Source organism: Podarcis muralis, chromosome 13, assembly GCF_964188315.1.
Source record: "Podarcis muralis chromosome 13, rPodMur119.hap1.1, whole genome shotgun sequence".
Lineage (NCBI taxonomy): Eukaryota > Metazoa > Chordata > Lepidosauria > Squamata > Lacertidae > Podarcis > Podarcis muralis.
Genome location: NC_135667.1, coordinates 36445306 through 36462924, shown reverse-complemented (window position 1 = coordinate 36462924; position 17619 = coordinate 36445306). Strand labels below are relative to the sequence as shown.

Here is a 17619-nt window from a genome sequence, read left to right as displayed (position 1 = left end):
CGCTGTTTACCTTCCCGCCGGAGTGGTACCTATTTATCTACTTGCACTTTGAGGTGCTTTCGAACTGCTAGGATGGCAGGATCAGGGACAAAGCAACGGGAGCTCACCCCGTGCCAGGGATTTGAACCGCAACCCTTCTGATCAGCAAGTCCTAGGTTCTGTGGTTTAACTCACAGCGCCACCCGTGTTGTATGGGGTATGTATGGGGTGTTAGGGGAGGGGAGGGGCAGTATCACTGCTGAGGGACAGGTTGTGCTCCTTCTGAAGTAGTTTGCCCACCTTTGGTCCTCATCCTGCACACAGCTCTCACCTGTGGCTCTTAGAACCTGGCAGCATGGCTAAACCAGGTGAGGGTAGCTGCTGGGCCTTAAACCCTCAGTGAGTTAGTGACTTCCCTGCATGCCAAGACAGGCTCTGACAGATTGAACGGACGAGACCAAGAGTGGGTCAAGAAGGCGGTTTCTGCATGAGCTGTAGGGGGAAGTGAGGGGCAAATGGGGCTTGCCCACCTGGGAAGGAAGCCCATCTAGGAGAAGGAAAACTCTGGTCCTGAACCTCCGCTGCCCTGCAGAATATCTTCAGGAGAAAAGGATAATCCTACACAAATCTAGGGTGGAGTTCCTAAGACGGTTGGATGGCGCCTTGTACACCTCTTTCCGGCAATTCTTGCAGCCAAGCTGGTGCCAAATAATAATAATAATAATAATAATAATAATAATAATAATAATAATAATAATAATTTATTATTTGTACCCTGCCCATCTGGCTGGGTTTCCCCAGCCACTCTGGGCGGCTTCCAACAAGGATTAAAAATACATTAAAATGTCACACATTAAAAACTTCCCTGAACAGGGTTGCCTTCAGATGTCTTCTAAATGTCAGGTAGTTGTTTATTTCCTTGACATGTGGTGGGAGGGCATTCCACAGGGCGGGTGCCACTACCAAGAAGGCCCTCTGCCTGGTTCCCTGTAGCTTGGCTTCTCGCAGTGAGGGAACTGCCAGAAGGCCCTCGGTGCTGGACCCCAGTGTCTGGGTGGGGGTGGAGACACTCCTTCAGGTATACTGGGCCAAGGCCATTTAGGGCTTTAAAGGTCAGCATCAACACTTTGAATTGTGCTCGGAAATGTACTGGGAGCCAATGCAGATCTGCTATGTGGTCCCGGCAGCCAGTCCCAGTCACCAGTCTAGCTGCCGCATTCTGGATTAATTGTAGTTTTCGGGTCACCTTCAAAGGTAGCCCCACATAGAGCACATTGCAGTAGTCCAAGCAGGAGATAACCAGAGCATGCACCACTCTGTATTGCTCTGCTTTCCTTCGGACCACATCAGCGATGCTGAGAGGGGGGGGTCTTGTTCTCTGGGCAGCCCAGGACCTCCATGCACACTGCCCAGGCTTGCACTCCAGGGAGGGGTGCTATGGAGCTATTCTTCAGGTTGTGCAAGTAACTGGACCACCTCAGGCATTTTTCTTAAATATATAAAGCTGCTGTTCTAAAGCAGCTGATTTCTACCTCAGCTGAGGAGGTGTGGAGTCCTACACAGGCCCTTGCCCTGCATGTAAGGTATCTGTCAGTTAAGGATGCCTGTCTTTGTACTTGCTTAATTGAACAAAGGCATGATTAGCTGGGCACAGGAAGGGGCTGTTAATAATAGACGAGGTGCCATGAGGATGGTTTTACCTGGTTGGCATTGGGACTCAGGTGTTGAGTGACTGAAATGCGATGCTGTCTAATGGTGAACTGTGGCGCCATGAATTATAAAGGAGGGGTAGCAGTCTGCTGACTGCGGGGCCCTTTGTGTGAGGTAAAAGTAGGGCAGTGTTTCCCAACCGGTGTTCCGCGGCACACTAGTGTGCCGCGAGACATTGCCTGGTGTGCCGCGGGAAAAATTAAAAAATTCGAAAGATATCCGGAGAGGTGGCCTTCAGGCGAGTTTTAATTTTAATTTTCCTTCTCCCACTTAATGCCCCACGCTCGCCCGAGCAGCTTGCAGTCCTCGGTAACCACGGCGACCCGAGGGAGGGGAGGGAACAGGGAAGTCGAGGGCGGCGGCGAGCCGCGATGACGTCAGTGGGCCGCGCCGCCTCGCCCTGGCACGGTGTGAGAGCCCCGGCTAGTGGCGCGAGCTTCGGAATAAGTGGGATCCGCGTGCGCGAGACCGAGATCGCGGGTAAGGAGCTCAGCCCTGGGCAGGAGGAAGCGGGGCCGCGCGTGCGGGCCACATCCCCACAGAGAGCGAGCCTCCCCCGGCCCACCACTCCGGGCAGGTCCACTCGCATGAGGGGGCGGCGATGGCGACGGCCGGCAGCTTGCCTGCAATGCCATCCCTCGAGCAGGCGAGGAGCCCGGAGGCTACCAGATGCGAGTCCTCTTTCCCACCCTGCTCGGGAGTCCAGAGCACTTGGTCGCATTCAGGATCTAGAGTGGGGAAGCGGGGCTTGTGTCTGGGCTGGACACATTGGGCTGCCTGTGCCGCTCGACCTGCGGGGAGAAATCAGGGTGGGAGTCACGACCGTGAGGCAGGGCTGCCAAGTGTGGCAGAAGAGGACACGGCCGTCGCACCTGTCCTTAGGTAGGAGCTTCTTCCGTGTCGACCTGCTGCCCTAAAGTCTTGGCTTTTTTCTTGGCTTTTTGGCGGTTGGCACAGAAGGAAGGCAAGGGGGAGGGGAAAATTGAAACTTACACTTTCGTGCGTCCCTCCCGGCGTGACGCTGCGCGCTGACGTCACGGGGCTGTAATGGTGGTGTGCCTCGAGATTTTTTTCATGAAACAAGTGTGCCTTTGCCCAAAAAAGGTTGGGAAACACTGAAGTAGGGTCTCCGTTCTACACAAGGCGATTTATGTCTTTGTTAACCTCCAGTTCTACAGCAGGCTTATACTTTCTGAATCTCTCTTTCTTCTGAAGGGAGCGCAGAGACATTTGTGCCTGCTGCCTAGGGATCGCCAGGGTGGCACGCACTATTATCTTCTATGGAAATTATGGAGAGACCTGGTCTGAATAGAGATATTGGATTCTTGTCTCATTACATATGCTAAAGCTGTTTTTGGTCATCTGCATACTATCCCTTGCTTTTTCCTGTAGGAGTAATTGCAGTCGTTAACAGGTTTACCATACCCATTGAGTCAATCACCCATCTCCTACTACCCTCCTGAGAAAAACCCCACCCCACCCTCCCATTATATACAGTGGTGCCTCACAAGACGAAATTAATTCGTTCCGTGAGTTTTGTCGTCTTGCGATTTTTTTCGTCTTGCGAAGCACAGTGTCGGAAAAGTTTTGGAAAAGCTTCAAAAAACCCCAAAGTCTTCAAAAACCTCAAAAAAGGCTACCACACCGTGTGCTATGAGTTGCTCCTCGAAGTCAAGTCGCAACTGTATTAACGGTGTTAAGAAAAAGGAAACAAACTTGCAAGACGTTTCCGTCTTGCGAAGCAAGCCCATAGGGAAAATCTTCTTGCGAAGCAGCTCAAAAAACAAAAAACCCTTTCGTCTTGCGAGTTTTCCGTCTTGCGAGGCATTCGTCTTGCGAGGTACCACTGTATAAGGGTCTGGTGACTTCTGTTTCAGTGTATCTGAAGAAGTGTGCATGCACACGAAAGCTTATACCCAGAACAAACTTAGTTGGTCTCTAAGGTTCTACTGGACAATTTTTAGTTTTTTTGACTTTTTTTTTTTACTATTATCTCCTATGACACCCATGAAAGTTCTCAGGAAATATGTTTTAATATCCCCCTCGCAAATCCACAATGCATGAGAAACTGTTTGCTCTCCTTGCTCAGGCCTCTCACTACACCAATACGCTTCACATTTATTGGATTGGGCCCCCTCCCTTCTGTTCTGAGCAGAGCAAGGGTGCAAAGAGCTCCTCTCGGGAAGAAAGTGTGGTGGTGGCAGCTAACGTAGTGTCTGAGGGGAGATGGGGTGGGGGCAATGCCCATACCCTTTCCTGCTCTTTGGGGTGTGGAAGCCATTTTGTATTGTGCCATGTCCCTGTGGCAGCCATTTTGCGACTGGCACTCGCAGCACTTTCTCAAGGTTCCAAATGTGCCCGCTTGGCTCAAAAAAAGGTTGGTGGCTCCTGTTGCAGCTGATGACCCTTTGGCACGATGATGCTGATGACCCTTTAGCTCCAGGTTTGAGGGGGCTGGCCATGGGCAAAGTTCCACTTCTGGTGGCCCCCTCCTATTTTGGAGAGCTCTGGCGGGCTCACCATGAAAGAGGGCATTGGTGCTCTCTATAACACCAGGTGGCTAATGAGAATCCACCATCTTTGTTTTTCACAGTGTCTCCAATGTAGTATTGTCCCAGGGCATTGTGGGAAATTAAAATGGCACCCAATGCTACTTGGAGCACGGTGGGGGGGCATATTACAGTGTGGGGCAGGACAGTAAACAGTACAGACCCTCGAAAGTCTTGGATTTATCGAAAGCAACACGATGACCAAGTACAACAATGCGATGTCAATATAAACTCTTTATATAATCTATACAGAACATTGAACAGTATGAAATATATGAATATGTACTCTCTGCAAAACCAAATAAACAGAAATCTTATAAACCTCTGAAAATCACAAAATATGCACTCTTGATGGATTCTCTTGAAAACATAGAACTAAATAAACATAAGTCTTATAAGTCTCTGAAAGTCTTTGTAGACTATGCAAGTCTCTGAAAAAAGCAATGGGTCAGATTCTTACCTGGTGATAACAAACTATAAATCTTTGTTATGACGTCCAACGCTGCCGAAGTGGTCCGCGAACAGACGTAGTGAACAGTGATTCCGGATATACCCACTGCTTCGTGAAATTCTTCTTCAGCACAGCAGAAGGATACAGAAATGCTTCATAAACCCATCTATATGGTGAATGGAATTGTATAACACAATTGCTATGGAACAGTGGTCATGAAGTTATGTAACCACTGGGTGTCTTTGACCTCATCCAACAGGGCTCTGAACTAAACAGCTGCTTGTACAATGGAGCTATCTCTGGTGTGTTGTAGCAACGAACCATCAGCCCTTTCCAGCCTCATGTAAAGCTCATTATGACTTTAGACAACGTGGGGACTTCATATCATCACCATTCTTCAACTCTCGGAGACTAGAAATAATGGCCGCTCTGTTCTTGCGTTGGCGAGGTTGCGCCAGGAGTGCTGTGTCCGGTCCTGGGCACCACGTTTTGAGAAGGACAGATATTGACAAGCCGATTTGTGCTCGGAGGAGGGTGACTAAGATGGCGAGGGGAGGGGAAACCAGATTGCATGAGGAATGGTTGATACGTTTAGCTTGGAGAAGAGAAGTTTAAGGGGACATAGCTGCCTTCAGACATCTGAAGCGCTGTCATACAGGAGATGAAGCAGATTTGTGTTAGCAGTTGTTGCTCCAGACAAGGCAGGGCTAGAACCAAGGGACGGAAATGGCAGGGAAGCAGATTTTTGGCTGAGCATCAGGAGAAACGTCCTGCCACCAAGAGCTGTTGGTGGAACAGCTTGGCAAGGGAGGTGATGGGCTCTTCTTCAATGGAGGTGTTTAAGTAGGGGTTAAGCAGCCATCTGGCAGGGGACTGAGCTAGAGGACATCCACGCCCCTGTTATGTACTGAATTGAATAGGATCCAAAATGCAGCAGTCTGACTGGTCCTAGAACAATAGGATCCAAAATGCAGCAGTCTGATTGGTCCTAGAAAAATAGGATTCAGAATGCAGCAGTCTGATTGGTCCTAGAACAATGCAGCAGTATGATTGGTCTGCAGGAGCCACCCAATCCAGCTCCAGATGGAAGTGAATCCACAACCTGATTGGCCTACGGGACAATCCCGGAATTAGCCAATCACGTGCAGCCCATTGTGTAAATAATGTATATAAAGCAGATACTTTGAGGGGTCTTTCATTCCTCCTCACCACTGTGAGCTGAATAAAGAGCATGAAATCCACTCTCGACTCCGAGTATATTTCAGCCCCTTTCCTACTCTATGGAAACATCCACATCATACCTTTAAAACACATTGCTTCCCTGAAAGATTTCTGGGAACTATAGTTTGTCCTTTACAGAGCTGCCATTCCCAAACTACAATTCCCAGAGTGGGGGAGGGGAGAGATGTGCTTTAAATGTATGGTGCTTATGCAGCCTAAACTGAAGGGTGGCTTAATGAAAGCCAGGCTTTCACTCCTTTTCTGTGTTTTCGGTGGCCACCTGTCTTGGGCTCTCTCTCCCAGGTGTGATAACGAAAGATGAGGAAGATGTTTCTCTGAAGCCGGCTCACTGGCTCGCTAGGGTGGCAGCAGGCCAGCCGGCAGCTGTAATCCCAAACTGAGATTAGAAACCCGGCTGTGTTTATTTGAGACTGAAAGCAATCCAGTCTGTCTGCTTTGCTTTTTGGCTGGGGAGAGTTGTCTTTGCTGCAGGAATGGTGGAGGAGAAGAAGCCCAGGTGTTCCCATCAGGGCAATGGGTGAAGCAAAGAGAGGCCTTTTTGGTGTTCCAGGTATGTTTGGAAGCTGAAATGGGAACGGGGTAGCCGTGAATGTCCTTTGGTGCGTACAAAGCAAGAAGGAAGATTTGGGTGAATTGCAGAGCCTGCTTAGGTCCATTGGAGAGGTAGATACCCCAAGCAAATAATGGTGCAGTGAGTTTTAACAAATGAGCAGCTGGGAGAGGTTTGTGGCAGAAAACCACCGGTGCAAGGCTCCGATCTGGATCGGAAGTCTGTGTCACATTGGAACCACATTGGTCCTTTTTCTTCAAAATTAAATTGGTCGATTTAAGCAGGCTTTTAAAAAAGCGCTTTCTATCACAATGTATTGTTTCACCCTTGGAGACTTGTTTCAGACAGAGACCCTCCAAGTGTCCCTAATTTCCAAGGACAGTCATGGATTTATAGAAGCCGCTCCAGTTTCTGATTTGATCCCAGAATGTCCCACTTTTCCTTAGGACGTCCCTAGTTTCATCAGAGAAATGTTGGAGGGAGTTATGCGATCTCCGAGCCAAGGAGATGGATCTAACTGTACAGCCTTTAGAAGACCTCTGAAGACAGCCCTTTATGGGGAAGTTTTTTTAAATGTTTCATGTTTTATTAGGTTTTAATATATATTGGAAGCTGCCCAGAGTGGCTAGGACAACCAGTCAGGTGGGTGGGATATTATTATTATTATTATTATTATTATTATTATTATTATTATTAATTTAGGATGTCCCTATTTTCATTGGAGAAATATTGGAGGGTATGTAGACATGGCTGCTTGCATTCATTCTCTTGCTGCTCTGAACCGGGGCAACCAAATTTACGTAATAGAGAAAGACGTAATAGAGAAATCATGCTCTCTCTGTGTGTGTCATAAAGAGTGATAAGAACACAGTGAATCACTTGCTCTGTGTAAAATGTTCCTCATCTACGCTCTCACATCCTTTAAGTCTGTGGCTTTCTAATTAATATCTGTGCTCTAATTGCAAGGCTCCCTTTATTCTTGGGAGTGGGGCATAGGCCTAATTGAAGTCGTCATCTTTGATCCAAACTCCCTGGTCCCTAAACAGGCGCTGTCTGTTGTTTAATGAACATGACTACTGTCATTTCCTTAATTATTATTGGCAAGAGGGAACTGCAATAAAATGCTGCAGCGTTGAGTTACCCTGATCAGTGTTCTAGCCAGCCAGTTCCCTTTCCAGGACACTCCACCCCATCCTCTTTTACCTATGTTCTTCTATCTCTCGCCCCACTCAGACAGCATTTTGCGGACACTGAGAATATCTGGTCCACCTTGGGCTGTTTTTTGGGGTGCCCCCTTCCATTACCACAGTTTCTGCATCCCTTATGTATAGATATATTTATTCTGCTTTAGTGAAGCCTCTGGTCAAATAGATTCTGCAGGTTTCTAAATCCTGTCCCCCCCCCCCCTGAAAAAACCCTTGAGATAAGTGTGCACACTTCAAGGAATGATCTCTCTTCCAAACTCTTGTTCTCTCCAGGCTTTTGGGGGATCTTTAGCCCTGAATCAAGCCTGTGAGGCAGGTTTTGCTGAGACGTACCGTGGTGCTGTGGGTTAAACCACAGAGCCTAGCACTTGCCGATCAGAAGGTCGGCGGTTTGAAGCCACTTAGTCATGCTGGCCACATGACCCGGAAGCTGTACGCCAGCTCCCTCGGTCAATAAAGCGAGATGAGCGCCACAACCCCAGAGTTGGTCACGACTGGACCTAATGGTCAGGGGTCCCTTTACCTTTTTACCTCCTATGTGCAGCTGAAAGGCTCTTCCTCAAAAAGGCACTTTGGTACACAAGTGATTTTAGAGTAGTGAAACTGCCAGGAAGAAGGCATTCCTTAACTTTGTTTTTCTCATTCTCTTCCACTTTTCTGTTGCAAATTTCTCCCTTCCCCATGGAGATACAAAATGATGTATATGTGAGCAGTGCTTTTTTTTCTTAAAAAAATGTTTAGGGGTACTCGTTTATGGGTACTCTCATTTTTCTACACATATTGAAATACTGCCCCTCAAAGAGGCCAAACCTAGATTCACAAAATGTTTAGGGGTATGTGTCCCCTTGCGTCCCCCCCCCCAGAAAAAAGCACTGTATGCGAGTAAATGTGTTTGGAGCTCTGTAAGAAGAAAAATACGGGAGAAGGACATATGTACTTTGGAGCAGAGAATTGGGCTGGGCAGGTAAGATTAAGAATCCCCTTCACTGCTTCTCTACTCCAAATGGAATCCCCCCACCTGCAGCACAAAAAACCTGCATTTTCCTAATACAGTGGTACTTCGGGTTAAGTACTTAATTCGTTCCGGAGGTCCATTCTTAACCTGAAACTTTTCTTACCTGAAGCACCACTTTAGCTAATGGGGCCTCCTGCTGCCGCCACACTGCCACTGCGCGATTTCTGTTCTCATCCTGAAGCAAAGTTCTTAACCTGAGGTACTATTTCTGGGTTAGTGGAGTCTGTAACCTGAAGCGTATGTAACCTGAAGCGTATGTAACCCAAGGTACCACTGTAATATGGTTTTTGTAATGTAAAATGTGCTCATGGTTTGTTCCTTGCAACCAGTGCTATTTTTCTAGAAAACTCACCATGAACAATAATGGCAATGGCGCCCACCTGTGAGGTGCCAGAACTGAATTCTGGCATGTTCTGGCTGGGGAGGAGGTCGGAAAGCCCTGCTTGCAGTGTCTTATCAGGTCCTGAGATGCAGGGAGTTTCATAATTAAAAGGTAAAGGGTAAAGGGACCGCTGACCATTAAGTCCAGTTGCGAACGACTCTGGGGTTGTGGCGCTCATCTTGCTTTACTGGTCGAGGGAGCTGACGTTTGTCCGCAGACAGTTTTTCCGGGTCATGTGGCCAGCATGACTAAGCCACTTCTGGCGAACCAGAGTGGCACGGAAACGCCGTTTACCTTCCCGCCGGAGCGGTACCTATTTATCTACTTGCACTTTGACGTGCTTTCGAACTGCTAGGTTGGCAGGAGCTGGGATCGAGCAACGGGAGCTCACCCTGTTGCGGGGATTCGAACCACCGACCTTCTGATCGGCAAGCCCAAGAGGCTCTGTAGTTTAGACCACAGAGCCACCCATGTCCCTTGTTTCATAATTAATCTGAGATTGAAGGGTAGGCATGAACCAGATGCAAAGATGAAGAGGTCTCCTGCACCTTTAATTAACAGCCCAGCAGAATTTCAGCAGAAGCAGGGCAAGCAATAAGTGCTGAAATCCTGTCTACTATTAAAGGTGCACAAGCCCCATAAACACGAACCACGTCTTTCCATGTTCAAGCCAACATGCTTGTCAGCTACATCATAGGTAAAGGTAAAGGTACCCCTGCCCGTACGGGCCAGTCTTGACAGACTCTAGGGTTGTGCGCCCATCTCACTCAAGAGGCCGGGGGCCAGCGCTGTCCTGAGACACTTCCGGGTCACGTGGCCAGCGTGACATCGCTGCTCTGGCGAGCCAGAGCCGCACACTGAAACGCCGTTTACCTTCCCGCTAGTAAGCGGTCCCTATTTATCTACTTGCACCCGGGAGTGCTTTCGAACTGCTAGGTTGGCAGGCACTGGGACCGAACAACGGGAGCGCACCCCGCTGTGGGGTTTCGAACCGCCGACCTTTTGATCAGCAAGCCCTAGGTGCTGAGGCTTTTACCCACAGCGCCACCCACGTCAGCTACATCATATTGACTCTCAATTTAAGATCCGTGGACATGATCCACCTGCAGTTAAAACTTTCAAATCGCATGAATTGAAATGAGCCTACAAGCCTACACGCATTCCTGCTCAGGAGAAAGTCTCATAGTTTTCAGTGGAGCCTGCTCCCAGGTAACGGCGTCTAGGATCACAGCCTTAAATTCCTGCTTAAGTCTGCAATCCTGTGCCAAGGAAGCAATGCCCATTGAAATCAATTGACTTGGCTTGCTGTGTACCCCTTGCTCCGTTATGTCCTATCTGTGCATTTTATTTTGACCACATGGAGTCACTCTCCCTAAGGCTGTAGGAGTGGGTGGGATAGGAACCCAAAGAACTACATAGTTCATCTCTGGCTGCAAAGCTGGAAGACCAGTTTTTAGAATTAAAACTGTTAAATGACCTAAATATAGATGAAATGAACAAGTGGCTTTAGCTGCCTCCGTGACTTGGATTTGTTTGCTTGCTTGTTTGTTAGTTTCGAATTAATCCCAACGACCAGCTGTTGAACTAATATGGTTGCATATGAGCAGAAGTGAGTACTTCTGGGCACAAAATGAAGAGAGACAAAGTGGTTAAGACCACTTTCTCAACTTTGTGATGCAGAGTTTATAGAATAGCTTTGGGGGAAGGAAGAGGTCTCGTTTGTTTCTTGCTTCGTACCTGGTTATCCTATGAACCATTTTTTTTTATTTTATTTTGGCTAACCCATGTTCTTAAGCTATTTTTAATACAATGGCAATGTACAGTATGGCTCTTTGTCTCTTTTAAAAAAGGACAGATTTGTACATGTTCATTTAAAAAAGTAAATAAAACTGTAATTTTTTTTAAATCCTGCAAATAAATAATATTAAATTGTAAAATTTGGGGATTTTTTTTTTTTTTGAAATGAAACGAAACCTACAGTAAGGTGGAAAAATAATGTTTATTTTGGTATATTTATATTTGAAAAAAATTCTCCTTCTTTTTCCAATTGCAAAGTCAGATCCTCAAAACCAATCTTACGTAACGTATCTGCATCTATAGTCAGTAGAGATAAGGCACCCAGCCTACCTTTGTTGCATAGTTGTATTGCTGGGGTTTTTAAAAAATACTTCAACTGAGAAAATGAACGCTCAGCTGAGCTATTTGTGACCATTAATGTTAAAAATCCAGCAATGGGAGATTTCTGTGGTGCCTCCGCTTCCTTTGATACCCTAAGCACATGCTTATTTTGCTTATCGGTCAACCCAGCCTTGCATACTGGAGAAAAAGCATACAGGGCTGATACTGTTATTTGGAACCCACAAACAGCTTTTCTTTCAAAATAAAGGAAGGCTAGCTTAAGTACACATTTTTTTTTATTTAAAAAAAGGGTTTCTGAGTGTGAGTGATTCACAGAGGCTCTGTTCTCCTGGTCCCCTGTCACCACTCACCACCCTCAGCGATGGAGAATGGGCTGCCTCGAAACCACCCACCTGTTCTGTGCATCATCAGATGTGTGGCTGAATGACTTTGTGCTTCTGGTGAACAATTAGAACACCTTGTACTCCTCAAAGGGGGAAAGGAAGAAGCTGAGCGAGGGTCTGAATCAGCTCAGGGGGAACCTAGCAATTGCTGTAAAAGGGGGAGAAATGCAGAGTTTATGAGGTACTTGCTCCAATGACCCGACCAAACGCAAAACCACGAATTTCTTCAAGTGGAACCGTTCAATTGCTGGTTTGAACATAAGAACAGCCCTCTAAGATTAGGTCAAATTAGACCTCCTACTCATAGAATTATAGAATTGGAAGCAGACCCTCCAAGTGTCCCTATTTTCCAGGGGCAGTCCTGGATTTACAGAAGCCGTCCCGGTTTCTGATTTAATCCCGGAACGTCCCACTTTTCCTTAGGATGCCCCTGTTTTCATCAGAGAAATGTTGGAGGGTATGGAGTTACGTGACCTCCGAGCCAAGGAGAAACGCAACTATCTTTAGAAGACATATGAAGGCAGCCCTTTATGGCGAAGTTTTAAAATGTTCAAACTTTTTATTATGTTTTTATATATGTTGGCAGCTGCCCAGAGTGGCTGGGGCAACCCACTCAAATGGGCGGGGTATGAATAATAACATTATTCTTATTCTTATTCTTATTATGGAATAAAGGTAAAGGTAAAGGGACCCCTGACCATTAGGTCCAGTCGTGGCTGACTCTGGGGTTGCGGCGCTCATCTCGCTTTAATAGCCGAGGGAGCCGGCGTACAGCTTCCAGGTCATGTGGCCAGCATGACTAAGCTGCTTCTGGCAAACCAGAGCAGCGCATGGAAACGCCATTTACCTTCCAGCTGGAGTGGTACCTATTTATCTACTTGCACTTTGACATGCTTTCGAACTGCTAGGTTGGCAGGAGCAGGGACCGAGCAACGGGAGCTCACCCCGTTGCGGGGATTCGAACCGCTGACCTTCTGATAGGCAAGTCCTAGGCTCTGTGGTTTAACCCACAGCGCCACCCGCGTCTCTATTATTATGGAATAGGACATCCTTATTTTCATTGGAGAAAGTTTGGAGGGTATGTAATTTCAATTGCACAATATTGACCTCCTTGGTGTCTTGTATGCTGAAGGCCCAATGCATCGCTTGGGTCCCTCATTGTCCCTACTCAGCCACCCTCCTCTTGGGGATTAACAACATCCCAGATGTGTGAACAAGCTGGGGCTTGAAGGTTTAAATTTGCAGCTGATCAGCTTTGGGCTCTGCCAGCTGTAATCCCTGCATATGTGGGCATTCTGGAGCAGCTGGTGAAAAATCTGCATGAAGGTCAGCCTCATTCTCCTCCAGCCTCCATCTTGATATGCATAGGCTGAACTCAGCCCCTTTCTGTGACAGTCTGTCCTCAGCTCTAGGACCGAGGGAGCCATTGGCAACATGTCCTCAGATGGGTCCCTTCCTTTGGAGCTGATGGGTCCAGTGGGGTTTCCTAGCAGTGGTGGGCAGCAGCAGGAGTACCCCGATCCTTATTCGGTAGTGAGCCGGCGCTTAAATTTCCCACAATGCCTTGGTACCATGTTACATGAGGGGAGCATTCTGGGAAACCAAAATGGTGCCTCATTTCCTCTGTGTTGATTGGTGGGCACAGCAGTGGGGCTGGGGCCCTGGCAGTTGCCTCAGCATGCCTTATGAGGACCTCACAGGCTATAGGGGACATGAGCCCCCACTAAGGCCCCCACACTTCGTCAGGGGACCCTCAGCCAACCCAACCCTTGACCTGCTGTTCCTCCTCCTCATTGTTATTATTATTATTAAATTTTATTTATACCCCGCCCTTCCCAGCCAAGACCAGACTCAGGGCAGCTAACATTGGTATAAAAACAATTGATTGAAATACAACTTAAAAACAAGATTAAAATACAACATTAAAATGCAGCCTCGTTTCAGTAGGAACTCAAATCAAAAACTTTTTGGGGGATGAAAATGTCAAGTTGCGTTGCTGCTTGCTTTCGTTATAAGAAAAACTGCTCCCTTTCCCTTATGGGGTATTCCAGAGCCCGTATAGAGTCCTTAAGTGGGTTCCCTATCGGCAGGAGAAAACAGAGGCCCACCAGAGTATATTGAGAAGCAAAGTGGCTGGTAAGCCTGATCTTTATTCAAGGAACTCTTGCAACAGAGTCCCCACTCACCGCATGCAGGAGGGAGGAGGAACCCCAAACAATGCTGCGCAAGCCGTTATATAGACTTTTGAAATTGCCCACCCTGTAGCCCAAGACCACCCCTGTAAAACATCATACACACATCACAGAAGGAGGCGGTCTACAGCAGAAATCCTGTCTGCCAGGATACCTGATAATGGTCACTGATGGCATTACCTGGGATCAGGGAGAGGCAAGGAATAAGTACAGTGGTACCTGTACTTTTGTGATGGTTAATGCTTTAGTTCGTGAGTCCAGGGCACAGGCTTACCCTGTTCATACACAAACACACCTTTAAGACAGGATTTGCAAGCAAAAAGACAACGGGAAGGCTTTCTCCATTTGCCTCCCTTACTGCAGAGGAATATTTGAGAGTCAAAATGGCTTCAGGATTGCTCTCCCATACTATTTCAGACACATGGTTCATATATTTAGATACGTGTGCATTTATGAATCTTTATTCTATATTTGAGACCTTAAAATTCTTATAACACTTTCTTGCCTTCTCTAAGTGAGTGGCAGCGCTGGGAGGGAGGAGGAGTTTGTTAAGGGCGCTGGCCGTTCTTGATTACATGGGTAAAACAAGATAGGCTGGCATTTTGATGCCAATGGCTTCATGTGGGTGCTGTTGGAGGGGGGGCACCCCTCCCAGAATAAACAAGCACCCTCTCCTGCTTCCTTTGGTGCATTAAAGTTCATTTACAACTTTAAAGGGCACGGAAGGACACTTTGAGGGCATTTTAACTGCTCACAGGTAAAGCTATTGCTTGCTGTATGGAGTGCTTTGATTTCAAGGTCTGGCAACCAAAGGAGGGTAAAACAGAGAAAATGGTTAGGGGTCTGTCTACCTAGACCCCTAAAGCAGGGGTCAGCAAACTTTTTCAGCAGGGGGCCGGTCCACTGTCCCTCAGACCTTGTGGGGGGCCGGACTATATTTTGAAAAATAAATAAATGAACATATTCCTATGCCCTACAAATAAACCAGAGATGCATTTTAAATAAAAGGGCACATTCCACTCATGTAAAAACACGCTGATTCCTGGACCATTCGTGGCCGGATTTAGAAGGAGATAGGGCCAGATCTGGCCCTCGGGCCTTAGTTTGCCTACCCATGCCCTAAAGTGATTACAGGCTAAAGCCTTCCCCTGTTGATATGCCAGTCATTGCTGCCTTTTCCCTCTCTTTCATTTAGTGCCTCTCTCTGGAAGATCGAACTGAAAAAGCCTGTTCTGGTCCCCTGCCGCCCTGTTCGGCTTTCAAGGATCCAGGCTGCTGGAACTGGAAATAGAGAGAAAGAGACTAGCGAGATAAGGTATGATTGACACATCTTGCAGAAAGTGCTGCTGCTCCAGTTACAGGCCTCTCTGATCCGTTTCTTCCTCTCTGGTTTGCTCAAGTTGCCTGTTGTCCTCCAAGGCGAAAGTCCAAGGAAGCTCTTAGCTAATCACTCAACAAAGAGCTCTTTGTTATGGATTCCTCTGAAGAAATATGACTCTCTGGATCGAATGAGGAGCGCTTGGTGCTGTGATCTCCATTCCTTACCAGTTCAGCCGAGGGCTTTGCAAGCGCACAGCAAAAGCCGGACCTCCACCAGGCCCTCTGGAGATGTCTCCCTTCTCCGTAGCCATCCTGCTGTCGTGCGCCCTGGTGGCCCAGGCCTCCCAGGCTTGCCCCCACCCGTGCACCTGCTACGAGTCCTCCAGTTTCGTGGACTGCCACAGCCGCCACTTGGCCCAAGTCCCCCCAGGCGTCCCTCACAACACATGGATGCTGGACCTGAGGCACAACAACTTGAGTGGGCTAGAGGGAGGCGGCTTTGATGCCCTGTGGTCGTTGAGGATTCTCCTCTTGTCCCACAATCCCATTGTGAGGATATGGCCCAACGCTTTCAGGACCCTGGGCTTTCTGGAGAAGATGGACCTCAGCCACAACCTCCTGGTCCACCTGCCGCACTACTTCTCGGACGACTTGACTTCTCTGAAGGAACTCAAGGTGTCCTACAACCACCTGGGAGCCTTGCGGTTCAACAGCTTGCAGTACCTGGAGAACTTGGAGAAGCTGGACCTGAGTCACAACCGGGTGACTTCGATCGAGAGAGGAACTTTCCGGGGCCTCTCCGGGCTCAGACATCTCTACCTTCAGTCTAACAGGCTTACGGTGCTCTACAACGGTTTCTCCTTCATGCTCCAGAACCTTGAGGTCCTCCTTCTGAGCAACAACAACATCAGCGCCATTGAGCTGGAGGCTTTCATCTCCTTGCACAACATGAAACTTCTGTCCCTGACAGGCAACCAGCTCATCCACCTCAAATTCAAGACGTTCCTGAACATCCAGACCATCAGCACCCATATCCAATTTGCAGGCAACCCGTGGATTTGCGACTGCGACCTCCAGCGTGTTTTCGGCAAGATCATGAGTGTCCGGCACCTCCACGTGGATGACTACGAGAACATCACCTGTGCCAGCCCCTGGCAGCTGGCGGGGTCACCCCTCACGTCTGTGGACAGCCAGCTGTGCGTGGCAGAGACCGCCACTGTCCTGGTTATCACTGTCACCGTCTTGGTGACGGTGATCGCTGCCATTGTCATGGCAGAGAGGAACAGGAAGAAGAACCAGGGCAAGAACTGGAATGAACCCGAAGGTCCCTTTGACTCAGAGAAATGAGATGGGGGTGTTGGGGAGGGAGGGACCACTAAGTAATAGAAGTTGGCCTTCTGGTGGTCTTCAAGCTCTGTCTTACTCTCACCCATAACTCTAGGCCCTCCTATGAGGTTGGAGTGCTAGCCTGCTTCTCCCATTCCCACCCCCCACCCCACTCGTTCCTTGCAGTCATAGCTCCACCCTATTTCAAGCCCTGTAAACAAATGTCAGGATGAGGCTGGCCTTGTGTGGAATCACTGCTCTGTGACACTCCCTTCTTCTCACTGAGAAGGTGACTATAGGAAATGCATACCTCAGATGAACCTTCTCGTCTGGCCTCCCTCTGGAGCTGAGGGCCAACATTTCTGTGGCATGCTTTCCCATAGAAAGCAGGGCTGTCTTAAGCATGTGCGGCGCCGGAGTGCAAATACAGTGGTGCCCCGCAAGACGAATGCCTCGCAAGACGAAAAACTTGCTAGACGAAAGAGTTTTCCGTTTTTTGAGGTGCTTCGCAAGACGAATTTCCCTATGGGCTTGCTTCGCAAGACGAAACGTCTTGTGAGTTCTTGCGAGTTTGTTTCCTTTTTCTTAAAGCCGCTAAGCCGTTAATAGCCGCTAAGCCGCTAATAGCCGCTAAGCCGCTAATAGCCGTGCTTCGCAAGACGAAAAAACCGCAAGACGAAGAGACTCGCGGAACGGATTAATTTCGTCTTGCGAGGCACCACTGTATCTGCCCAGCGCCCCCCCTCTGTTGCCCAGTCCCAGGCGCGCAGGAGGGCAGAGTCGGCCGCCCGCCTCAGCGTCTCGCTGGCTCGGTTGCCCCCGAACTTGCGGCGTAGAGCCGCCAGCAGCAGAAGAGCCCGCCACAGCGCTCCGACCAATGGGCAGGCTCTTCCCCGGACTCAACTCTCAGGCCCCAGACTCTCAACCTGGCGCCCTTGAGAGCCCAGCGCCCGGGTGCCCCGCACCCCTAGCACCTATGGGTAAGACAGCCCTGAGGCAAAACAGATTAATCCGTTCCAGACTTTTAAAAACAACCCCTAAAACAGCAATTCAACATGAATTTTACTATCTAATGAGGACATTGATCCATAAAATGAAAGCAATAATCAATGTACTGTACTATAAAACAAATAAGACAGTATTGTAGATGATAAAAATTTAATTCCGCCCCCCTTA

The 17619-nt window shown here is 48.3% G+C and overlaps 1 protein-coding gene across 1 annotated transcript; it reads left to right on the top strand.

Moving 5' to 3' along the window:
- Positions 1 to 14456: 14456 nt before the first annotated feature.
- On the top strand, positions 14457 to 17619 carry LOC114582113 (uncharacterized). Its single transcript, XM_028702899.2, has one exon. The coding sequence runs from the start codon at positions 15406 to 15408 to the stop codon at positions 16462 to 16464; it is 1059 nt and encodes a 352-aa protein (XP_028558732.2). The 5' UTR covers positions 14457 to 15405; the 3' UTR covers positions 16465 to 17619.